We start from the raw sequence: 27,711 nt of genomic DNA on the forward strand, positions 1-27,711 counted from the left end.
AAAGATAAAAAGACTGAGGGCCATTCTTAAGTGTCTCCAACAAGGCAGACTGAAACTTAATCCAAGAAAGTGTGTCTTTGGAGCAAAAGAAATCAAAATACTTGGACACCTTGCATCAAATGAAGTTGTGCGGCCAGATCCAGAAAAGGTGAGATCTATAACGGAATTTCCTATTCCTAAAAGTATTAGAGACGTGAGAAGCTTCCCTGGATCATGTTCTTATTACTGTCGTTTTATCAAAGAATTTTGTATCAAAGCCAGGCCACTCCAAGAGTTGTTAAAAGCTGATGCTAAATTTATCTGTGGTGGTGCTCAACAAGATTCTTTCGATGCGCTGTGGAAAGCTCTGACAACTGACCCTGTACTTGATCTGTATGATGAGAGACCACCTACAGAACTACACACACATGCTAGCAGGTCTGGGATCGGTGCTGTTCTGGTGCAAATTTCGGATGGAAAAGAGAAGATTATAGCCTATGCTTCTAGGACACTTTCAAAAGCTGAGAGAAACTACTCAACTACAGAAAGAAAATGTCTTGCTGTGATCTGGGCCATGTGCAAATTTCGATAGTATCTCTATGGAAGGCCATTCACAGTTGTTACAGACCATCATTCACTTTGTTGGTTGACAGATCTTAAGGATCCAACAGGATGACTCATCAGGTGGGCACTACATCTTTAAGAGTATGACATTACCATAGTGTACAAAAGTGGAAGAAAACACCAAGCTGCCGACTGCCTCTCAAGAAACCCTGTGCAAGACCATCAAGACTTTGATGAAGTTAGTAACTGTCTCACTGCACTCCAGGATCTCTCTGCTGGGCAGAAGAAGGACACCAAGATATCTCAAATTATGCTTGCCTTAAATTGGTCAGAGGATGTGAAAGGACAATTTAAGGTAGTTAATGGATTACTTTGCAAGAAAAACTTTGATCCGTTTGGAAAGAGGTGGCTACCAGTGATTCCTAAGACATGCACTTAGATGTTCTACAGAAATTCCCTGACACACCTGAGGCCGACATTTAGGATTTATTAAGACATATGATACGATCCGCAAGAGATTTTTCTGGCCAGGTTAATTTAGGAGTGTCCCTCACTATGTGTCGCCCTGTTGAGAGTGCCAGAAGAGAAAGGCAGTTCCTCAGAAACCAACTGGCCAACTCATACCAATTCCACCAGCCGAAACGCCTTTACAGCACGTTGGGATTGACCTCCTCAGAGGATTTACAACATCTGCTAGTGGCAATAAATGGATTATTGTTTGCACTGATTATCTGACACGCTATGCCATTACAAAAGCCTTGAAAACAGCCGAAGCATCAGAAGTAGCCAAATTCATCATAGAAGACATTGTATTAAAACACAGTGCCCCAAGGTCGTTAATTATGGATCAAGGGAAAGTTTTTCAATCAAATCTTCCGACAGAGATAAACTGTCGGTGCAACATTACTCATCACATGATGACTGCCTACCATGCGCAAACTAACGGGCTTACCGAATGCCTTAATAAGACCTAGGCTGACATGCTATCAATGTTCATCAATGTTGAGCAGAGCAACTTGGATGAGATGCTACCTTTCTTGAAGTTTGCCTACAACACCGCCAAACAATACACCACAGAATTTATGCCATTTTTCCTGGTGCATGGGTGTGAGGCGACTATGATGATGGACACTGTTTCCGTTACATCCTGATGACGTGGACAATGACTACACTGGCCAGGTGTTAACCAGAGCTGAGGGAGCTCAGCAGTTAGCTCAACTCCGCACACTGCAGGCTCAAGAAAACAATCGCCGATGGTATGACATGAGCCACCGCCCTGTTGTCTACCAGCCTGGTGACCTCGTCTGGATCTTCACTCCTGTTTGGAAGGTTGGTCTCTCTGAGAATCTCCTCGGGCACTAACTTTTAAGGTTGTAAGACAGTTGCCTAATGTTACTAATGAAGTTGAAGATTTTGACCCTTGACACAAGATGATGAAAGATCAGAGATATGGTCCACGTCCTTTGAAAGAAGCCCTATAAGGTTCCTGCAACCCAGGGTAAGTTTGAAGCTCCAGTAACAGGCAACACACGGAAAGGTGGCAAAGAGCTTACCAGCAAAAGAAATTCGAAGAAGATCACCACCAGGGTGAGAATCAGTCATTGGGAGTCAGCGTATGCAGGACCGATGACTCGTTCCTGGGTTAGGAGGATGTAACACCCAGACGCTGTTCTCATAAGGAGGGAGCAATGGCACAGAAGCAGCCGAGTAGCACCATAGTGTAGTGGTTATGATACTGAACTGTTGCATGAAGGGTCATGAGTTCAAAATTCACCTGGACTGTACAATTCTAATTTCTGTATTCGGTTCAGGTACACTCTAGAAATATCCACAAAGGTCAAGAATCATTGTATTGGAATGTTCTGTAGCTGTATATATACTGTATGTGTTCTGGCCAGAGGCAGTTCGCCCCGCACTCTTGTATGTGAAGGTAGGGTTCATAGTTCATCTAATTACACCTTCTTCTGTGTGACAGTGTTTCGTTGCTGAGCCCATGGTCATCACCAGTAGTACTCATCAGGATGAAGGATGGCAGTTGGCACTTTTGTGTTGATTACAGGAAGCTTAATGAGATAACTAAAAAGGGTGTTAACCCTCTTCCACGAATTGATGATACACTAGATTGTCTGAAGGGGGATAAGTTTTTCTCAACCATGGACATGTGCTCTGGATACTGAAAAATAAAAGAAGTTGAGCCTGATCGTGAGAAAACTGAATTCATCATCCCTGAGGGGTGCCATTTGGTTTGTGTAATGCACCAGCAACTTTTGAACAGATGATGGATAATCTTCTAAAGCACCTGAAGTGGACAATGTGTCTTTGTTATTTAGATGACATTATGGTGTTCTCAGATACATTTGATGAACATATAAAAAGACTGAGGGCTGTTCTTAAGTGTGTCCAACGAGGTGGACTGAAATTTAACCCAAGAAAGTGTGTCTTTGGAGCAAAAGAAATCAAAATACTTGGACACCTTGGTGATGCCCTGGATGTTGTCACACAGCACCTTGTCGCAGTTGTCAGAGCTTTTTGTAGCACGTCGAAAGAATCTTGTTGAGCACCAGTCCAGATAAATTTAGCATCAGCTTTTAACAATTCTTGGAGTGGCCAGGCTTTGATACAAAAGTCTTTGATAAAACGACTGTAATAAGAGAATAGTCCAAGGAAGCTACTCACATCTCTAATACTTTTAGGAATACGAAATTCCATTATACACTGCTGGCCACCGTAAATGCAACACCAAGAAAGACAAGAGGTAGCACAACAAAATTTATTTTGTAGATAACATGTTGACCAAGTATCAAATGATTATGTTTACAGACGTCTGTGACATGTGGTTCCTGCCAGAATCAGTAGCCAGAGTAGCCGCCATTGTTGGAGATCACCGCTGCCACACGTCTCGGCATTGAGTCAAAGAGACGTTGGATGTGTTCCTGGGGTACAGCAGCCCAAGCAGCTTCCACACGTTGCCAAAGATCATCTGGTGTGGCAGCTGGGGATGTAATCTGGGTCACTCGTTGAGCAACCATGGACCACATGTTTTCTATCGGCGAAAGATCCGGAGAGCGAGCCGGCCAGGGAAGCACTTCAATCTGGTTATTGACGAAGAACCTTTGGACAATGTGTGCCACGTGTGGTCGTGCATTATCCTGTTGAAATATGGCTGTGGCCGAGCCCTGAAGGTAAGGAAGGACAACTGGCTTCAGCACCTCGGATATGTAGCGCCGGCTATTTAAAGTACCGGCAACGCGTACTAGAGGCGTGCAAGAGTAATATCCAATACCGCCCCATACCATAATACCCGGTGCAAGACCAGTGTGGCGGTGCATAATGCAGCTGTCCAGCATCCTCTCTCCACGGTGTCTCCACACTCGAATCCGACCATCGTGGTGCTCCAGACAGAAGTGTGCCTCGTCAGTAAAGACAACGTCATTCCTTTCTGCCGTCCACATCCGTCTGTCATCACACCATTGGCGACGGAGACGTCTGTGGTTCTGCGTCAATGGTAGATGAAGCAATGGACGTCTTGCGGACAGACCACTCTGCTGTAAACGGCGTCGAATGGTACGCGCAGACACTGGATCATGCGTTACAGACGCAATGTGCTGTGCTATGGTTCGGGATGTCACTGAGCGATCCGTCACTGTCATGCGCACAATTTGCCTATCAGCACGTGCAGTGGTGCACCGAGGTGAATGCGATCGACCACGTCGGTCCGTCGTACCCTCCAGCATCCAACGGTCACATATCCGCATTACAGTTGTTTGGTTTCGTCCAACATGACTAGCGATTTCTCTGTATGATAATCCACAATTTCGGTAAGCCACTATCCTTCCTCTGTCGAACTCGGATACTTGAACAAACGATGTTCGCTGTTGTCTACGAGGCATAACTGATCGTCTTGTGAAACAACCACGAGGTAAACACACGTGCCGAACGTACACTCGTCGAAATCGCCAAGCCTTAAATGGCGCTATGAGGTGGCGCCACAGGCGCGCTGATGTGCGTCTGCGCTGAAATTCTAATCAGATGCATATCTCATCGCTGCAAACCCATGGTGTAAATTTCACTTGATTCGGATGCTTCCTGCGGGGTGTTGCATTTACGGTGGCCAGCGGTGTAGATCACACCTTTTCATGGTATGGCCGCATACCATCAGCACCTTTCTCTTTGTTGCCTATCTCTGGAGCCTGCAGCGTGCAGAGTCAAGCTGACTGCTGAGCTTACTCTGCTGTGGTTAACACCTGGCCCATGTAGTCGTCATCCATGTCATCAGGAGGTAATGGAAACACTTTGTTAAGTGATGTTAGTGTTGTCATTCATCTAATTATACATTATTCTATGTGACAATATGTGACCTGGTCCACCTATTACAGTGCCCTGCATTGTATAGCTCTGTCCATGCAAAACAAGTGGTTGTCATATAGAATAAAACTACATGACTGACAACTGGGTGTCTGAAAACGAAACCTACAGACAAGGTTTATTGCTTGGCCGGTATTGTACCACCTAATTGCTTCTATTTGTAGAATCTCACAACTTGAACCTACAGTTCTGGTAATTAGTGTTATGATTTTCTTATACTGATGTTTCTCTTCAAGTGATTTGATACAGTCCAATAAGAAGCACAAGTTGTCAATACCATTGTACTGCATCAACAACAGCTTGTTGTGAATCATGCTCAACAGTTTCTACATTAATATCCCCAATAGTTTCTCCTGCTGTATGATAATGTCCAAAGTGACCAGTACTTTTATAGGATCATGCCTTCAAATTGGTGGTAGCTTTCACAGGTATAAATCATTCGGCTACTCCACATATGTGCTTTTCACTGCATGTATCATGTGTATAAGCTAATCTTCTTTTTTTCACACAAATTAGTTCAAAATCTCACTGCTGTATGTATGTCACTGATAGAGTTGAAATGCTGAAATTATTGGACCCTCTGATAAGTATCATTTATGGCATTAACAGATGTATTGATTAATTCTTGCTTTCTTTCTTCCACGTTCTTTTGTATAACTTTTCACAACTTTCCTTCAGTCATGCTGCCATGTGAATTTACTTATTGTTTTATGATGTTCAGAAATTGTATTATTTTATCTTGTAGATCTTATCATTCTTCTAGTGTACTTCCAATAGCTTTAAATATGTTTTCCTTGTTAGCCTGACACATACGTTTTGCAGATAAAATGACACAGTTCTGCTCATTAATTTTAATAATTTAATTCAGTTTAAATTTCATGATTTTTTTTTCTGGTGCAGATTCATCTCTGATATTCTATATTTTCATTCCAATTTGTTGGCTATCTTTAAAGATAGCTACCCCAGGATAATTTTGAATCAATTGAGATTCCAAGGAAATTAACAGCATTTGAGCTCTGCTCAAGTTCAGCGTTATTATTCCACGATACATACAGGTCTTGTACTTTTTTTTGGTTGACACAAAGGGAATTAGCTTTACACAATTTTCAACTTTGACGGTGCACTGCTTCATATTTCACCTTCTGTGCTGTTTCTGCAGTTATACAGACTGCAAGATCATCTGCAAATACGTAAGTCCTAGTTGATGGCCCAACTATGTTACATGGTAAGTCATTTATATAAATAATAAATAGAATTGGGCCAAGTACAGAACCTTGTGGGACACCCATGCCCACAGGTAAGTAATCTGATTCTGCACCATTAAAAACCACCTTCTGCACTCTATTACTTAGATAAGATTTTATCGATTCCAGAGCACTTCCTGTAAAGCCATAGAATTGCAGTTTGTTCAATAAGATTTCATGAGACACGGTGTCGAAAGCTTTTGATAAATCAAAGAGTTTATTCTGAACCACTAGCTTGCTTTCTAGTTGCTTCACACACTGTGTTAAAAGTGATAAGGCAGATTTAACAGTTCCTAACCCTGATCTGAAGCTAAATTGACTATCAGTGAAGATTTTGTTTTCTTCAAAGTATTTTACTATTTGATTATTTAATATAGCTTCTATCACTTTAGACAAGACTGGCACAATTGAAACAGGCCTAAAACTATCACAACTTGAGAGGCTGACTTTTTTGTGTGTTGGAGTGACTTTAACAAATTTTAATGCCTTTGGGAACTGAGCCTTCAAAATACATGTATTTACTACATGTGTTATCAATTCTGGCAGTTGAACTGAATCACACTTTAACATCGCTGAACTTAAACCATAAACATCATTACTAAAACTGTTCTTCATTTTCCTCAGTATATTAGTAACATCCTGTACCTTGACCAGTTTAAAGCTAAATGTACTTTCAGGCTTTGTGGTGTTTCTCAGGTAGTATTTATGGTGAGTGGCTATATTGGAAGTGCCAATCACCTTTATTATTTCTTGCACCTTCTCAGTGAAGAATGTATTTAACTGTGCAGCATTCAGATTACTGCTTTCAGCCTGTGAAGTCATTTTCCTGTTGCACTGAATGTTAATGGTATTCCACATTGCACATGTCTTATTTTCAGATGCTAGTATTATATCTTCATTTTTATATACCTAGCTTCCTTTAAGACCTGTCTTAATCTTTTCTTTTTCACTGTGAGCATGTCTTTAAATACTTGAGAACCTGTACTTCTATACCAGTCATAATACTGATCACACTCCCTCTTGATCTTCAACACCTTTTCATCCTTGACCTTATTTACTCTAAGTGACTTTTTATTATTTAGTAACTTAATGGGAAAGGACATCTTAGCATATACAGAAAGAGTAGATATGAGTTCTTCCACCTTTCAATCTATTGCATGTTCTCGATAAACCTGCAACCAATTACTTTTATCAATACGAGACTTAAACATGTTTAGATTACCATAATTGACCACACATACTTTCTTTCCTGCCATGTGCACTGAGTCAGTGTTACAATTTCTTGTTATATCTGTTCTAAGAAGTAGTGGCCAGTGGTCAGATACCCAGGTCTTAATTACCTCTGACTTGAAATGCATTAACTCATTCGATACAACTATATTATCAATACAGGTACCAGTACCTTTATAATGTGGCCTTGTTATTTCAATGGTTGTAATATAAAGACCAAAAGAATTTAATAAATTATTTACATATGAGTTATAGATAGTGGACAACTGAAAATTCAAATTGAAATCTCCACAGATTAGTATCATACACTTATACTTACAGACTGTCTCACATAAAGACACTAACTTGTTACCAAAATCATCTGCTGAATTGCCTCCAGTCTTAGTTGAGTACAAAGCTACAACTATTAAATTTAAATGTGTTAACCTAACAGCTGCAATTTCACATAACATTTCTAGAGATAATGCTTTAACTTTTGCTATTGGTTTATATTTAATCCCTTTTTTTTTTAAATATAACACACCCACCATGATTTTTATTAGTTCTACAATATTTGTCAGCTAGGGTGTAGCCCTCAGCGCAGTATAGATCTATTTCATCATGCTCTAACCAGTGTTCTACGAGACAGACTACATGTAAGTGATAAGTCTCTATGACATCTTCCACTACTTCCAACTTATTAGATAAACACTGTACATTCCAGTGAAGGACATTAAAATTGTCTTATCTGTGCCTGAGTCTGTAAGTATTTGGTCTTGTTACTGGGATTAGTGATGATGCTGATTCATCTGCTGCTGCTGCTGCTGCTGGTGGGAGTGGTTCTGCCATGGTGGATTGTCAGCTAATGTTGTGACTATGCCTAGTGTTGCTGTTGATGAGGATTGTCTTGCTTCAGTCGATGCTGGTTTTTCTGCCACTGGTGAGAGCTGTGCTGAATCAGCTGATGATGTTGGTTTTGTTTCTGATATTGATTTTTTTGTTGCTGTAGTTTTTGATGGTTTCACTGCTGTAGTTGGTGGTGGTTGCTGTACTATTATTTGTGGCTGGCATGGTAATCTTGGTTTGACTGTTGTCATCAATGTCTCTAAAATTTTAAAGCTGAGAAGTCTCTTTCCCTTTCCGTTTAAGTGCATACTATGTCTTGTAAAACAGTCTCTCTATAGGTAGTTAACAGGTAGAAATTGAGCGTTTTCATACATTTTGCATATGTTCTCAAACTGTTTGTTGGCTTTTATGATTTCTCTATTTACACATGAAATGTTTATGAGGTCGTGTCTATGAGGAGTGCCAATGATGACCATTGTTTTACTCTTATTGGTATTCAGTATTTCTTTTAAGTTTTCGAGGGCACTCGATAATTCATTTTGGTAAACATCAGTGGCTCCCCCCACTATCACTGTGCATTCATTTGCATTTGATGAAATTCCGGCTTTTATGTTTTTTGTAATTTCGTGCATAGGTGCCCCTGGTTTCACGTAACTAGATGCGTTTGTACCATGTTCATAACGTAAAATTTTTGCAAGTCCACGCCCATGGCTATCCGAGTGTATGTTCACTTTGGAAAGTTTCGTTCCTGCCTTTCTCATCGAAATTATAGATGTAATTTTGGTTGTGTTTTCGTATCCAATTCTTCAAAACTATGCTTTCATAAAAGTGTGTAATGGCTATGTAGAAGCTGCTGGAACTTCACACACCCCACATGTATGTAAAAGAGAGACCAGTAAAAATGGTTTACAAATTAAGGCAATTATTGTTCTGTGTCAAATATAATAGAGGTGGTAATATATAAAAGGACAAACAGAAGTAAAGAAAGGAAAAAGACTCTCTTAAATAGATGGCATATTAGGCAGAGAGGTGGAAGTGTTTACACTTATGCTCCGTATTGGTATACCATCCCCTTAATAAAAATAAATATTATTGCTCATTAATAAAAAGAAATATTACTGAGAGCTGTGGTTCTACTGTCTACCTTGTTTTGTCATTAAAACTTAAAAACTGTAAGCTGATTAAAGAAGTGTTTCTGCAGAGATGTATACTAATATTAATGAAATCAGTGATAGTGATATTAATACCTACAAAATCTTGTTCATAACGGGAAAAGTAAAAAAAAAAACTGGACTATTTGGAGTTGTTGTTACAGACTTCAGTCCAAAGTCTGGTTTGATGCAGCTTGCCATGCTTGTCTATCCTGTGCAAGCCTTGTCATTTCAGAAGTAATGCAACCTCCAACCATTTGAACTTGCTTACTGTATTCATGTCTAGCCTTCCCTCAACAGTTTTAACACTCCCTCCTCATATACTTCCCTCCTTTACCAAACTCAGTATTCCTTGATGGTTCAGGATGTGTCCTAGGAATTGATCCCTTCTTTTGGTCAAATTCTGCCATAAATATCTCTTTTCCCCATACTGAGTCAGCAATTCCTCATCAGTGATTCAATCTACCTATCCAGTCTGCAGCTTTCTTTTACAGCACCATATTTCAAAAGTTTCTATTCTCTTATTTTCTGAATGACTTATTGTGAATGTTTCACATCTGTACAAGGCTACACTCCAGATAAACACCTTTAGGAAACACTTCTTAAGGAATAAATTCATATTTGGTGTTAATAGATTCTCTATTTTACAAATACTTTTCATGCTATTTCCAGTTTTATAGCCCCTCTCAACTATGGCCATCATGAGGTGTTTTGCTCCACAAATAGCAAAACTTGTCTACTACTTTTACTGTCTCACTTCCTATGAATTGTAAAGTGAATGAGATACTTTCACATACTGACTTTATTGCACCTGTAATTTATAATATTCCTTTTGATGATGCTCAAAGCAACCAGTTTTTAAAGTCTTTCTCTGAACTTGATGTGCAGTTAGTTAGGGTAAGACAGAGCCTTAGAGCAGAGATACTCCTCAGCAAAAATCAATTAGAATATTTAATAATTCAAGAATAAATGCTTTTAAGAATACTTTACAAGAGATGACCTGGGATGAAATTTATAATGAATGAGATGTTTCCATAAAATTTAATCTGTTCCATGATAAATTAATATAATTATTTGGAAATAGCTTTCTGCATAAGGTAATCAGAAAGAACATTAAACAACCATGTAAAAAAACATGAATCATTAGAGGGATTAAAGTATCCCATGAAAGAAAAAAAGGGAATGTATCTGTTGACAAAAACAAGTAAAGGTCCTGCGTAGTTGCACACTACAAATACAATTCAAAATCACTAAGAAAAGTTATTAAAAAGCAATGGACATGCACATTATGTCAGAAATAAATAATTTGAACAGCAGACTTAAGCCTATATGGTATGTAGTGTAACAAGACACAGGACAGCAGGCCAAAGAACAGGACCATATCACTACTGAATTAAATGGAAGTGCTTTAAGTGGACTTTTCTTGAGAATTTGAAAATGGTGATACGAGAGATGTCAATAACTACTGACTCATTTCACTATTGACACTGTTTTATAAAAGTTTAGAGAATGTGATGCATTATAGAATAGTTTCCCAGTTGAACAACAATAATATCCTTAGTAAATCACAGTTTGGATTTCAGAACACTTACTCAACCGAGAACGTCTTTTACGCATTCACTCACGAAGTTTTACAAGCCTTAAATAACAAAATAACATTGGTTGGTATTTTCTGCAACCTGTCTAATGTATTTGACTGTGTGACTCACAGTATTCTCCTAGATAAACTGAGGTTGTATGGAACTTATGATATAGCCAACTGATGGATAATGTCATATCTAACAAAAAGATTACAGAACTTGTACTTCGTAATTCAACGAATATAATCAGGGGAGATTCTTTTGATTGAGGAGAAATCATGAATGGAGTCCTCCAAGGCTCAATCTTAGTTGTGTTAGTGTTCTTTAAACATCTAAATGATTTTCTGTCTAATTAATACACAGCTAGAAAAATTAATACTTTTTATGGATGACACTAGTATTGTAATCATTTGAAACACACATACAACAAAAGAAGAAGTGCTAAACACTATTCTTAAAAGTACTATTGGCTAGTTTTTACAAATGGTCTCACTCTCAATTTCAGAAGGACACAACATATTTAGTCCTTCACATCCTGAGGTATGACACAGTGATAAGTGTACCACAGGGAGGAAATAATAAATAGGGTGGCAATTTCAGTGTTTTCAGGTGTCCATATTGATGAGAATTTAAACAAGAAAAAACATATCTTGGAACTTCTAAAACAACTTAATTCAGACACATTTGCCCTTAGAGTAATTAAAAATCCTGGGGAGAGACAAATCAATAAGTTGGCATTTACTGCATATTTTCATTCAATATTTATTTATTTATTTATTAATGTCATATGGAATAATGTTCTGATGTACTGGTAATTCATCTTTAAAAATAAAGGCTTCATTGCTCAAAAACAAGCTGTAAGAATAATATATGGTGATGGTCCATGGTCATCTTGTAGTTGTCTTGTTAAGGAGTTATACAGTTTGACTACTGATTCACAGTATATTTATTCCTTCACTAAGTTTCTTTAAAAATAATCTAACAATGATGTACATAACTACAATAATGTTACTCCATATAAAGACTATCTTAAAGCACAAAATGGGTGCACAATGCTGCAACCAAAATTTTGATCAGTCATGGAAAATATCTGGAAGACAACAAGGTAAAACTTGATTACAAACTGAAAACGTTTCTCCTTGATAAGTCCTTTTATTCATTGTAATGTGTAAAAAATGGTGATTAGGAATTATTAACTAAAATCTGCATTAAAAAAATAGACAACAACAACACCTGTAAATGGTCAGCATGTATCCACATTTATAAATTAATTTCTGATGTGAATGTAAAATGACTCATTCCACATCATTGCAATTATGATCCATGGAATATGAAACTAACTGTAACTGAAATAATTATGTTTGAAAGTTATTTCCACATATTTTAAAGCTGTTTGGAATAAATCAGGTAAAATGAAAGAGAACCTGTAATGAAATAATAGTAAAAAACACCAATATAGTGACATGATGAATGGTGTAAAACTGTGACCTTTGTATACAAAAAATGTTTTATTATGTTTACAGATGTGCCAGAATTGTACCCAAGGACTGATGACACATTTCTTCTTGCATTTTTAAGGGCAAGGAAACATGATGTTAATGAAGCATTTACACTGGTAAGATCTGAGGAATATGTATGCACTAAAATTTTTATTGAGCATGTTTGTTTGTGTTACATCAATAATAAACGTAAGTATCACTCACTGCAGGCAGAGGGAAATGTTAAAAGATGAAGTTATACAAAACTGAAAAATTAGCAGCTATAGAAAAAGTTTTCTAAAACTTGTGACAAAATGAATTTTCAAGTTTACAAGCAAAATTTAATTTTCTTAGATCTCCTGTTAATACCACACTGATCATTAATATGTGTCCTGACAACATCTTAGTTTGATGAACTGATATCAATATACTCTAATATTTATTAAAGATACTGAAATGCGTTTCTAAGGCAAATGCTAGTTTTTACTGGAAAATGTAGTTGTGCAAGACTGAATATGGAGAATACCGTAAATGTGCAGAACCTTTTTACATTTTTAAGAGCAGCAAAACATAATGTGGATGAATCAATAACTCTACTGTGATCGGATGAAAATGTAACACTGAAATTATTGTTGAGCAGGTTTTCGTGTGTGATATCAATTATAGGTGTAGGTATCACTCACTGTAGACAGAGGCAAATATTAAATCATGAAGTTATAGAAAACTATGAAAAATTAGCAGCTACATACAAAGTTTTCTAAAACTTGTGATAAAACCAATTTTCAAGTTTACAAGCATCATTTACTTTTTGTATGTCTCCTGTCAATACCATCTTGATTATTAGAATGTGATCTGAGAACATTGTGGTTTGATGGACAAATATCAGTCTACTCTAATATTTGTTAAAGATACTGTAATGAGTTTTGAAGGTAAATGTTAGTTTTTACTGGAGCATTTAGTTGCGTAACTCAGAATGTGGAGAGCACTGTAATTATGTGTCAGGAAGAAAGCAGTGAATGGTCTCAGGTAATAAATGAAATGCCTTACTGGCATTAAAAGTAATTACAGTTGGCTACAATAAACCTCTGACATCAGTTGTAAATCTGTTAAAAACCGCCAGCAAACACCTATTGTGGAATTGTAATGTGATCACACATTGTTGTGTATCCACAACATCTGCAAATGTTCATGAACAGCAGTGCTTACGCTAACTTTGTTTATCTTCAATGCTTCTGCCCTCATTCTCAAAGACAGATGTCAATTATCCACAAGCATCCATAGCACTCATTTGATGTTGTTTGGGACTGATGCACAGTTAGGATAAATAACATGGATCACTAGATATTGAAGTTCCTTGTGAAAGGTAAATGGGTAATGTGTCTTTTGGCAAGAAAAAGTAGGGATCCTGCAGTAGTTGTACACTACAAAAACTACTCAAAATTACTAAGAAAGTTAATTAAAAAATCAAGGGACTTGTACATAATATCCGAAATCAGTACTACCGACAACACACTTAAGGCTATATGAAACATAGTGAAATAAGAGACAGGACACCGAGCCACAGAACAAGACAACATCACTGTTGAACTGAAAGGAAGGGCTGTAAATGATGAGTCACAAGGAGCAAATGCTTATAATAATAATTTCTTAAATGTAGTAGAAAGCATAAGGACAAACAGTTCATGAGCAAAATCACGGCACTGTGTTGAAAAAGTAACTTTCATTAAATTCAGTCATATGAATGTGTCACCAACTTCTTCTGAAATTAAGAAAATTATAGAGTCCATCAAAAATAAAAGCTCATCTGGTTTTGATGGTGTTTCCAATAGAGCAATAAATATTTAATCCCATGTAATAAGACCAATCTTTTCTGAAATAGGTAGTGCATCACTAATTCAAGGCATTTTTCCAGAGATACTGAAATATGCCATCGTTAAACCCATCTTTAAGAAAGGTGATAAGAGAGATGTCACTAACTATAAATCATTTTCACTACTGACATCATTTTCCAAAATTTTTGAGAATAGTAGAGCCAAACCTTGATATGACAAATTTCATGGGACCATGAAAATTATATTGTTGTATCATGGTTATTGTTATAATGAGATTTTGTTATCATGACTTGGAGCAAGGAGGCATGTTTTGTGGCTGAAAAGTACATTACTGTAGTACTTTTCTGATGAAAAATAATATTAAAAGACAAATAATGAAACACATTTTGTTCAAATTGTTCACTTCATGTATTAATACTGTACCTGTAGAATATCCTACTTTTGTGTATAGAAAAATTCACTTATTTTTCTTTGTTTCTTTTTTCTTAAAGGTTCTCTTGTGAATATTGTCTTAATCTCCTCTAACGAAATCAATAGCTGTACTGAAACACTGGGGATTGAAGTTGCTACTTGCTAGATGATTTCCAACTGACCAATTAGCTCTATCAGAGGAGAGGGATTCACACTTATCACATCACTGTCATCGTCAGAATCTTCAACAGGTGAATTACCCTTTAACTCCTCAGTGATATATTCAGCGGTATATGCTTCAAACACCAACGCCTCATCAACCACTGAGAAGTATTCAACTACTGAAGCATCTATGTTTTTACCAGAAGCTGCTGAATAAATCTCCTTGAATATCATCCTGCATTATTTCATCCAGCACTACATACTCACCAACATCTTCACTTTTGGAAATTCTTACATTTTTCCAGTAGTTCACAATCACATTTGGCTGTACATTGCTCCAGGAACTAGCAATCATGTCACAAGCCTGCTTCACATTGAAACCATAGGGACTGCTCACCTTTCTCTGAATGTTTCTGATCATGTGTTGAACTAAACGTGTACTGTATTTTGTCTTAAAGTTCTTCATTATCCCCATATCTAGTGGCTGAAGAATTGATGTACAGTTTGGGGGGAAGCAGCATAGTTCAACGTTCTTCAACACTGACATGTTGTTATGCACGCTACAACTATTCACCAACAATGCAATTTTCTTAGCTTCATTGATACCTCTTTATCAAGAGAATGCAGTCACTCACTAAAAGGAGTACACATCATCCATGCTTTTCTATTTGTCTTGTAATTGACTGCAATAAAAAAAATCACATTTCCCATACGACTGTATTAAAACATTACAGCTGAAGCTATACTGTGCTGAATTAACTTATAAACTGAAGGAAGGTAAAATAAAATGTATGCACCCTCTTATGTGGTAAGCTTCTTACATTTTTGAAGCGCCATGGGTTTGCTGATCACCAATGATGTCAATTTACGTATGTGTTCCTGACACGTTGCTGCAGAGAATAACAGTTAGGTGTACTTTAGACTGCTTACCTCCTTTACAATTTTCTCCTGTAAAGGCCATCATCTTCTCTTGCATCAGTTGATAAAACAATCCTGTCTCATCTGTGTTGTACATGTTTTCAAGACTGTATTTTTCTAACAGTTTACACGTGATGATTTTCCTCCAAAATTCTGTATCACCTAAGTGTGACGATTTTTCTTCTCCTGAAATCACTTAAAAAGTGATCCCATGAATGTCCTTAAATCTTTGCAACCATCCATTACTTGCCTTAAAATCAGAATAACCATGCAACTTAGCGAAATCTAAGGCTTCTTGACATATCAACAGACCATTAATTGGTACATTCTGTGCACGGAAGTTCAAGTCCTCCCTCGTGCATGGGTGTGTGTAATGTCCTTAGTGTAAGTTAGTTTAAGTTAGATTAAGTAGTGTGTAAGCCTAGGGACTGATGACCTGAGCAGTTTGGTCCCACAGAAACTTACCACCACCAATCTTGTTAAACCACCGCAGTATAGCACTGTCCACATCGTCAGCAGCAGCTGTGTTTATTCTTTTTCTTGAAGGGTTAACTTTTCCACCACCAAAACTTTCTTCAATTTCTTTTCATTTTTAAAATAATGTAGCAAACATTGATTGTACAAGTCCATGCTTCCTCGCCACAACTACTTGTTTCATTCTGTTATCAATGTCTTTGAAATCCTCCATTTTTGTCTCCAACCTTATTTGTTTCTGAGTTCCAGCCATTATCCAAATCTTAGCAAAATCCAAAGCGATTACATCAGACATTCACAGTTTGGAAAAGTCACGGAGATATGCTGTGTATGAGCCCAACAAAACGCTTCTGTCTGCTATTGAAGGTCAGCAATGGACAAACTAAACACTCGTTCAAACAAAGGAGCTCTTTGATGTTTGCTGCTTAGCACAGCACGCCCACAGCTGTACACTATTCTGTTTAGTGCTAGAATAAATACAGTATTGTAGTATGTAGCGAAGCTTCTGGAAATAAAGTGCCGACAGTCTAGTAGATATATAAACAATACCTACCGCTATAGTAAGCTTCTTAAAAGTAGGAAACAGTAAATTCCTCAACATTTTCTCTTTGTTATAACAGGGTGTTGCTAAATTTACTCCAGTGCTGTAATGAGGGGGAATTAACACAGGAAATACAGGAAATAAGCCAGGGCCATATAAAATTATCACTGTACCCAGGTTTATTGTTGTATTGGTAATCGTTATAGGAGGTTTCACTGTAACTTGTGTTAGCAACAGTAGCATCCTTTGCAAATCACAGTTCGGGTTTCAGAAAAGTTACTCAACTGAGAATACCTTTTACATGTTCACTCACCAGATTTTACAAGCATTAAGTAATAAAACAGTGACGGCTGATATGTTCTTTGACCTCTCTAAAGCATTTGACTGTGTGAAGCAGTATTTTCCTAGATAAATTTATGTTTTATGGGATTGATGGTATAGCCAACCAATGGATAATTTCATATCTAATCAAAATAATCCAGGAAGTTGTCCTTAGTAATTAAAGCAATATAGTCCAGGGCCATAATTCTGACAGGAGAAATCATGTATGGGGTTCCCCAAGGTTCCATCTTAGGTCCACTATTCCTCAGATATGTAAGTGATCTTCCATCTAGTATACAATAAGCAGAATTAGTTCTTTTTGCAGATGATACTAGTATTGTAATCAATAAAGGTACATCCACAGAAACAGAAGAAATGGTCAACAAGGTGTCATTGACTGGTTTTCCATGAATGATCTCACCTTCAATTATAAAAAGACACAACACGTTCAATTCGGCACATCTAGAGGTACTACACCAATGATAAGTGTAACACGTAGGAAGGAGATAACAAACAGAGTGGAAACTTCAAATTGATGGGGATTTAAACTGAAAAAAAAAAAAAAACACGTTTTGGAACTCCTAAAACAACTTAGTTCAGACACATTTGTGCTTAGAATCATTGTGAATCTTGGTGTGAGACAAATCAGTAAGCTGACATATATTGCATATTTTCATTCAATAATATCATATGGAATAATGTTCTGAGGTAACTCATCTTTAAGAAAGAAAGTCTTCATTGTGAAAAAATGAGCTGTAAGAATAATATGTGGTGCTCACCCAAAATCATCTTGTAGATATCTGTTTAAGGAGCTGGGCCTTCTGACTATTGCTTTACAGTATATTTCTTCCCCCATGAAGTTTTTTGTAAATAATCCACTACAGTTCAAAGGGAACAATGAGGTACATAATTACAATACCAGAAGGAGAAATGATATTCATTACTCCACATTGAGCTTGTCTTTAGCACAAAAAGGGGTGCCCAATGCTGCAATAAAATTTTTTGATCATTTACACAGTGTCATAAAATGTCTGACAGACAGCAAAGTAAAATTTGATAAAAAAGTGTGTATTTTTTTCCCTTAGGTGGAAAGAAACTTAGAAATTTCACAATGTAACCATATGTACAAATTAATTTGTGATGTGAATTTAAAATGGCTCATTCCACATCATTATGATCTATCATGCAAAATGATCCATGAAACATGTAACAAACTAACTATTTGTGTGTTTTGACTTGGACATGGCTCATCCTCAACACTGTACTACTTGTCTCTAAAGCATTTAAACATTCATACATACACATTTTACTCACTGCATCAACTCCATACACATGCACTAATATGCCATGAGTCTCTGTCACCATTTTCCCTAACCAGAAGCAAGACTTGTTGTTAACACTTTGCTGAATTTTACAGTGACATAAGTGCGATGGATGCTTTTGGGTGATCAGTGGCTGTCTTCAAGAATGAGAGTGAAAGAGTTGAAACTAAGCAAAGACAATGTAAGATCTATTGTTCATGAACATTCACAGACATTGTGGGTACCCAACAATGTGTGACCATGGTGCTTTGAGTGATTCCAAAAAAGCACTTGCTAACAGCTTTCAGCAGATCAGAAGCACCTTGTAGATCTCCAGGTGGAGTTGTAAATAGTATTTCATAAAATTGGAGCTATTTTTGAAAAAAATAATAAAATCTAAAACATGACCACCAGCAGCATACATCGGTCCCACATAATGCCACCCCAAAACATCAAGGAATCTCCACCTTGCTGCCCTCACTGGACAGTGTGTCTAAGGCATTCAGTCTGACCGGGTTGCCTCCAAACACGTCTCTGATGATTGTCTGGCTGAAGGCATACGTGACACTCATCAGCGAAGAGAACGTGATGCCAATCCTGAGCTGTCCATTCAGCATATTGTTGGGCCCATCTGTACCATGCTGCGTGGTGTTGTGGTTGCAAAGATGGACCTCACCAAGGACTTCAGGAGTGAAGTTGCGCATCATGCAGCCTATTGCGCACAGTTTAAGTCATCACGACATCCTGTGGCTGCATGAAAATCATTATTCAACATGGTGGCATTGCTGCCAGGGTTCCTCCAAGCCATAATCCATAGGCAGCAGTCATCCACTGCAGTAGTAGCCCTTGGGCAGCCTGAGTGAGGCATGTCATCAACAGTTCCTGTCCTTCTGTATCTCCTCCATGTCCGAACAACATCAGTTTGGTTCATTCCAAGATGCCTGGTCACTTCCATTTTGAGAGCCTTTCCTGGCACAATGTCTACGCATGGCTGAACTACAGACAACACAAGCCGTGTATCTCTTTCATGGTGGAATGACTGGAACTACTGATTGACTGTTGGACCCCCTCCATCTAATAAGTGCTGCTCATGCATTGTTGTTTACATCTTTAGGCATGTTTAATGACATCTCTGAACAGTCAAAGGACTGTGGCTATGATACAATATCCACAGTCAACATCTATCTATCTTCAGATGTTCTGGGAACTGGGGTGATGGAATACTTTTTTGATGTGTACTGCTATACAGTCAGAGTTTAAAACATTTCAAATAAGATCAAAAAAAGGATAAGAGCATAAATTTGAGAATTACATGGTCCAAACAGCTTATTGCACGTAACACACGTAACAAGTGCCCACAGATTTTAATAACTCTCTTAATATCTTTGACACACTTCCGTAAATATAGGATTTGTTTGTTTCGGAGTTCTGTGTCACAGACATCTATGTAAAATGGCATGGTGCATTCTGCACTGTTTACAAGTAGTTCAAAGACAAAGAATAGTATACATATATTACTAGTTATCAGACAGTATCTTCGAGGCATAAAATGTTAGGCAGTGTTAATGGGGAGTGGGTATAGTATTCAATGGCAAAGTAATCTTTGTACCTGTTAGTATCTTTCAAGAATCACCCCCATACTCATAGTTGGTTACATAAATGAGAAAACATCAAAGAAAATATTTAATAGCACTGAGATATTTACAAGTCATTGTGTGGGATATGGTTGTGTTGAAACACGTAAAACCTTGAATGTCTGTACATATAAATGTTGGTCATTAAAGGTTTCAATAAGTCACTGTATGGATGTAACACTTAGTGCACATCAAGCACAAGACAAATCCAGTATAGAGTCTCCCATATGGGGTAAAATGTTTCGAAAACTTGTATATACCTCATCATGTTGTCAGAAAAGCAACAAAATAACTCCAACCTCTCATCAGCTTTTCAGAAACAGTAATGAAACAGTTATATGTCTCAAGTGTATAGTCTGATGCAATAAGTAGTTCAATTTTATGTAGCCTTTTGAGTACTGAAATACATCAAACATCAAGTGTTCAGATGTGTCGTCCTGACTTACTTTATATGGTTCAGTGTAAGCATAAAAATTTCATAAGTTTGGAAATAAACAGTTTTCACATCTCATTACCTTACAACAGTGTACAAGTATGTAGTGGTGTACAGGTATAGTTGTTAATTCACTAAAAACATTATCCAGTTTTCTTACTATTTTCAAGTGTCATATTCTTCACATTAACTACCAACAAAATGATTAATCACTTTTCAGTGTATAGATTACAGACATGTTGCCTAATTACAAAAGATGTCACACTTCACATAGAATCAACATTTCTGCATAAGTATAACTGAGTATTTACTTGAATCTGTTACATCACATCAAATACAACTTGCATTACAAACCTTGCTGACTATGTGTGTCTTTCATAAACTTTCTCCACAATAACAAAAGACAGGTTTCCTAACCAGTCCCTGCCTAACATCATTCTCCACATTACATCAGTAATACATCAATACTTCATTTAATATCTCCTGAATGCATCAACATAATAACTTCACCTCAAATCCCCATAATATCACCTCATTACTCCACTAAATACTCCATAATAATAATAACCTAAGAAAAATCACCTGTTTCATACTACACAATAGATCAACCTCACAAAATAGCACCACATAGCAGCAGACCTCACAACTGGTTTAGCTTTTCCTCTAACGATAGAAACAGACATTGCATTATTTACATCTTTTATTACTTTACTGTATGTAATCATTGCATTGCTTGTACAGCTCATTACTGTATATAAACATATTTCTTCAACTTAAGGGTCAGAAAGGTAACACCCCACAATCACTTCAATACTTTCAAATACACTTCACTAGGCAACTGTACTTTTACTTGTTGCATTATACAAACACTTTGAAAACTAGTACATGACACTAAATATCTCAGGTGTACTCTTCTACTAATAGCAATATATACCAAATACTTCCTCAATATTTACCAAAAATTGTGTGTACACTGTGTACTAATCTCATTACTCCTGCAGTCCTACAACCTTTTACATTTTCGTGTTTACTGGTTACTCACGGTGTTCAACATAATTTGATATGCTTGTACATTTTGTAAAATTCCATTGCCTTACCTTTTTGGTATAATCAAAAAACTTTTTCTTTTCCACTACAAACAGAAAAACATCCTCTTGCATTACTTTTATACTCAGAAAATAATCAAATAGATATTAACTTTCTGAATTTTACATAATCAGTGTTGTATAGATTTTATGTTTCTGTTTACTGTCAAAAATGACTGTTCAACAATGTTTCCACTCAAAATATATGTGTTACTCTCTCAAAATGTCAACCATACATTACTCAGAATGTAGGACCGTTGAAGCTACTACCAAACGTTTTACAAATTAATGACAGAATAGAAGAAGAGTCAGTGACATCGCCACTGAAGTGTTCCAGACAGATCTCGGGACCCCTTACTTGTCTTCTACAAATTTTGAAAACTAAGTTTTTTTGGACATAAGGTTTCAAGGCAGTAAGTAATACTTCTCAAACCTAGGAGTTTTCTGGACTTAGGGTATACCATTCTGTATACATTGAGGTGGCTGATTTCAACTACTTCAAAGGGTCCAATGTAAATATGGCAGAATTTCTTAAGTTCAGAAGTGAGTAATTTTGACTGTTTGTGAGTCTTAACAAGTACAAAGTCACCAAGATTTATGTGAGTGATTTTTACTTTTTTGTCATGTCTCTTTTGCCTAGCATCATTATGTTTCTAACAATTTCTTCTCTTTCCTGGGTCGAAATGGGTGTACAAGTTTGGAACTCTATGGATTCATTTATGAAATTTGTTGGCTTCCTATTAAACATAACTTTGAACGGGGGAAAACCTGTAGTTGAGTGTTGTAAACTATTTTAACATCTTTGAAATCTGCAATGTGTTCAATCCAGGATGTAAGTTTATGGCTACAGTATGTTCTACACAATCTCCCAATCTCTCACATGCTTCTTTCTGCTGGGTTACTGGATGGATTATAGACAGATATTAAAATGTGTTTAATTTTTGTTCTTTGAATCATATATCTCCAGTTATTTTCAATGAATTGTTACCCACTATCTGATAAGATGGCTTCAGGTTTACCTACTGTAGGGATATACTTGTTTTCAACTATTAATGCAATTGCATGGCTAGTGGCTTTCCTAATAGGGTAGAGTTTAATAAATTTTGAGAAACTGTCTACCATCACCATAACGTAATTGTATCATCTCTTTGATGTGGGGAGGGGTCCATAAAGATTGACAGCCATGAGACTTAATGGTTTTTCAGCTAAAATATTATGCATCAAACCTTGACGAGTTTGGTTAGTCATGGCATTTGCCAAAACTAGCAATAATTTTCTTAATATGTTTTGATGTACTATAACAATAAACATTTTCCTGTAATTTTTGTAAACATTTTTGTGCATCAAAATGTCCATAGCTTTAATAACTAACAAATTTTTCAATAAATTGTTCTGGCCACTATGATTTACAAACATCTGAGTCTTCTTGTATTCTACAAAACACTGTAACTTTGTGTACTTTGTAGAATTTTGCATTTGGTAGCCTTCTATTAAGTGCATCTATCTGAGTTAATTCATCAAAAGGTTAGTCTAAGTGTGCAAGGTCCCATCTTGTAACTGTTGTAGTTGTTTTTTGATAATAGTGACATCAGGTTGTAAGTCTGACACATTTGAGTCTGTTATCTTAGTATCTTCTAAACTTTTTCATCTACATCTGACGCAACACTGTCTATGTTTTCATTTAACTTATTTTTTAAGGTTACAACTTGTTTACTAGCGTCTCCAACAGCATCTTTACATCTTACTACAACAGCACCTATCTCAGATCTGAGATAAATATCTACTTCCCTAAGTTTTGTCTCTAATGATAGTAATTTGAATTATGAAGCCTCTACCATCCCCTCTACTTTTTTCACGCGTTCATCTATAGCTTTCACTTGAGAAAACACAGGAACTAAGTCTTTTTTTAAATTTGAAATTTGCACATTAAGCTCTGCTCTAATGAGATTACATTCTGAGACTATTGGCTCTTCAATTTTTTCATTATTTTTGACCGTTATTTCACGTTTTTCACTACTTTTGACAGATATTATCAAGTTTTTCACTATTTTTTTCCATTGATGACATTAATGCAGTAAACATGTCTTGTAAATTTAACTGTTTGGGCTTTCCACTCAGAATTGTTTTACTTACATGCGACTTTACTTGTGTCTCACAGTCAGGACTCGAATCTAACATGCTACTGTCTAAAAATCCTGAGTCTGTGCTGATTTCATTTGACTGTTTTCGTTGACTATTGTCTAATACATCCTGAAACATCTCTTTATTGGCTATGCCCTTGTGGCGCCGATGAAATTGACACTAACATCGATGCATCCATCTTTGAACTAAGCAAAGATTACCTTTGGCCTCTTCCGCTATGTCCAGTTCTTTGCGATCGTTGCTTGTGTTTGGGTGAATAAATGAACTACTGCTAAATGGTGGTTGTTTGGTGTAACTAACCCAAACTTTTCCCTCACTGGTGACCCCAAGTTGTGACATCTTCCATTTTCGCCATTTTACTGTGTCCGCGACCTCAGCGTCGGTTATTTTCACATGTATTACATCGACACAGCATTCGAACAATGACTTCAGCCCAGCGCCAAATACCAGATTTTGTGATCGATATGCATCATGTTGCGGGCGATTTACACCCACCAGGACTGCAACATGATGCCTCTCACTCAACGATTACGCCGATTTCGGTGGACGTTTTCAAGCCTGCAACAATAAGTGAGGTTAGGAGTGTTGCATGACTCCGGCTACCAAACGCCTTTGTTCCCACGACATGTACCCTCCCTCATCGACTGTGCTGTTAGCTCCTATGGATCACCGTGCAGTGCGGGACCAATGCCGATTTCTGCAAATCCTTTTTTGGACAACCTACTACCACTAGGACAGCGATTTGCCACGCCGCAATCCATGTAGTACCATGCGGATACCTGCCACATGGCTGGAACTGATTCGTTGACAGGTCTACCTCCTCAGTATCTGACCACACCCGCGCCTGCCTCGGTTCAGCATCAACACATACCTTCCTACTTCGATACCGCAGCCTGTAACAGGAACAATAACTTGTTATCTGTGCCTGACTTCCGTCTCCGTCCCATTGCTATGCCTCCATCTCCGTCCCACTGCTATGCCTCAGTGTTTTGTGCCACAACAATCACCTTATCTGCACACCATTTTGAGTGGATGACTATGAACAGTGAACATTCACATATTCTGTCCCACGTTCGACATCATTTCCCACACTGTACTTCTGGACAGCCTGCACCTCCGCAGCCTCCCTGCATCACAGGTGGCCCCGGCTCTGGTCATACGTCGAGCTTTCCGTGGACTAACATGCATTTTCAAACTTTGAGCTTTTTCTCACCTGTTGCCCCCGCACCGGCTCCAGTTGAGCTTGCGCTACCGATCTCGGCACCTCTTGGTGCCTCATCTGCATTCCGAACACACCCTCAACGTGTTAAGCTTCCACAACTGCAATCAACACATTACGGTGTCTCACCTGCGTCAGCCTTCCATGTCACGACAGATCGTGCTCAACCACAACGTGTCACCTTCACGCTGCCACCCAAACAGCAATCGTTGCCTCATCTCCTGGAGGCACACTCTCCTGGAATACTACAGCAACAACAGCTCGATGCAGGCAGTGCCCCAATGAACTCAACTCAACCTGTTCTTCCGAACATTCTACAACGCTTACCAATGCTGCCGCCGTTTAATCCCAACAGAGCAGCAACTTGGTTCAAAATTCTGGATGAAGTGTTCGACCATCACAGACTTGACGAGTCATCCAGGTTTCTGTGCCTCATCACCCACCTGCATGACCAGGAGGACTTGATTGCTGACCTGGTCAAAACCCCGGACTCATCTACCCGGTACACTCTAGCCAACCAGACAGTTCTATGTCGCATTGCACGCTCAACTGAGGCAGCAATATGGCAAGTACTCCACGTCGAGCAACTAGGCAATGACAAACCTTCCCAGCTCTGGAGACGACTACATGCCCTGGTCAGCGCAGATCTGTTCCTGACACAGCTCTCCTCGCCATCTGGTCAGATAAACTATCTCCTCACATCCAGTTTGCTCTGGCTCAAAGTTCTCCTGAACCTGTTGAGAAAAGAATGACAATTTCTGACAAGCTACATGATGCATCACTGCTCTATTTGCAAACCAGTGCCTACCAGACAAGTCTCAGGTTCAGGCTAATCGCCCTGTGGCCGGACGTGGCCGGGGCCGTACTGTGCCGACCGTTCAGATCGCTCCGGGAAGCAGTAAACAAGCAACTGGGACGCCACCGGCTCCGCCCACAGTCATGCCTCCTCCTGCAACTGAGCCTGCTGCGGCCACCGAACCTTGGCAACCGCCACTGGCAACAGACGTTCTGCAGGAAATGCAACTGCACTACCCGTGCTGTTACTTCCACACACAGTTTGGTGAGGCGGCATGGATATGCAGACCCCCCTGTTACTTCCCAAATGCCAATCGCAGGTACGTCCGGGTGCCGCCTCCTGTGCACAACATGACAGGCACCCTCCCAGTGCTCCATTCTGTCCGGGAACGACTGGATAATTGCGGACGACTTTACATTAAAGACATTTCGTCGGAATACCTTTCCCTAGTGGACACAGCCACCGATGTTTTGCTGCTACCTACATCCTTAGCACCGTTGAACATCCACCCTCATCACATCCACGAGCTCTACCAAGCTCACCCAATCATAGTGCTACTGCTTCGGGCTGGCAGCCATCTTGTCGCGTTGACTCCTGGGACACTTTGCCGCCTCGGCTCCCTTTGGATCCGCCGAGCGGCTCTGAACACCACGACCACACCTCGCCTGCCCCGCCCGCCACACATTGTAAACAAACTGCCTCCCGTGCCGCCGGCAACATTTCCGTCTTCACCAACAGCACGGTTCACAAGCTCCGCCTCATGCCAGGTCCCCCCATCTCCAGTAAACCACATCGACTTTGTCCCGAGCGCCTCTCCGACCTTAAAAATCAGATTTCTGACCTTCTAAGCTCCGGCGTCATTGAACCCTCTACCAGTAGCTGGTCTATGCCCATAGATATGACACCCAAGAAAGATGGGTCCTGGCGCATGTGCAGAGACTACTGTTGACTAAATGCACGAACAATTATGGGCACCTACCCCATATCCAACATTGCCGACTTTACCAGTTCCCTCGCAGGTGCAACCACGTTCTCTGTCATTGATTGCATATGGGCCTACCACCAGATCCCCATGCCACCTCAAGACATCGAGAAGACAGCAATCACCACCCTGATCGGGTTATTTCAGTTTCGATTCATGCCCTTCGGTCTGAAAAACGCAACCCAGACCTGGCAACGCTTCATCATCAAAGTGCTATTCGACCTAAAATTCTGCTTTGCATATCTTGATGACATTCTTGTGTTCAGCTCCTCTGTTGAGGACAACATTCGACATGTGCAAACTGTTATGAACACTCTTGTGGCAGCAAGCATCGAGAACAACCAGGACAAACTGTCACTTTTCTTGGTTTTTGTGTCTCTGCCGACAGCATTTCACCGGCCCCTGAGAAAGTACAAACAATACTAAACCTACCCAGACCTTCGTCATTCAGAGAGCTCCGGTGCTTTCTGGGGACACTTAATTATTATTGCTGACATCTACCTCAGGATGCGGAGATTCAGGCTCCACTGACGGACGCTTTGGCAGGCACCAACACTTCTGGATCTTGGCCTGTTCCATGGACCCCTGCTATGACTGACTCTTTCACTGCCCTGAAAAATCTTCTTGCCGAGGCCTGCACCATCGCACATCCTCACCCCTATGGGCAGCTTTTCTTCACCACAGACGTGAGTGATACTGCCATCGACGCTGTCCTTAGCCAGACAATCAATGCCCAAACTTCGCCTCTGCAGTTCTTCTCGTGCAAGCTTACCAATGCACAACGGAAATATTCCGCGTTTGACAGGGAGTTGCTCGCGGTCTACGAAGAGATCAAGCATTTTAAGACTGATGTTGAGGGATGCCCTTTCTATGTTTTAACGGACCACAAACCCCTGGCTGTGGTCATTACAAACCCGCCAGCTGACCCGCCTTCTCGCCGCTTCAGATACATGGACTTCATATCTCAGTTTACCACCCATGTCAGACACATAAACGGAGCTGACAATATAGTTGCTGATATCCTCTCATGAGTCGATGCCGTCC

General features: G+C 38.9%; 1 protein-coding gene across 5 annotated transcripts in view; it reads left to right on the forward strand.

Moving 5' to 3' along the window:
• The window catches only part of LOC126236761 (clavesin-2-like), a 600,452-nt gene that overhangs the window by 507,713 nt on the left and 65,028 nt on the right, over positions 1 to 27,711 (forward strand). For all 5 annotated transcript variants that reach the window (XR_007544982.1, XM_049946311.1, XM_049946312.1 and 2 more), the window contains exon 4: positions 12,462 to 12,553. Coding sequence is in view for 4 of the 5 variants with exons in the window: in XM_049946311.1 (XP_049802268.1) it covers positions 12,462 to 12,553 (92 nt within the window). In the remaining variant the exon portion in view is untranslated. The remainder of the gene's footprint in view (positions 1 to 12,461; positions 12,554 to 27,711) is intronic.

Source organism: Schistocerca nitens, chromosome 2 (genome assembly GCF_023898315.1).
Source record: "Schistocerca nitens isolate TAMUIC-IGC-003100 chromosome 2, iqSchNite1.1, whole genome shotgun sequence".
Lineage (NCBI taxonomy): Eukaryota > Metazoa > Arthropoda > Insecta > Orthoptera > Acrididae > Schistocerca > Schistocerca nitens.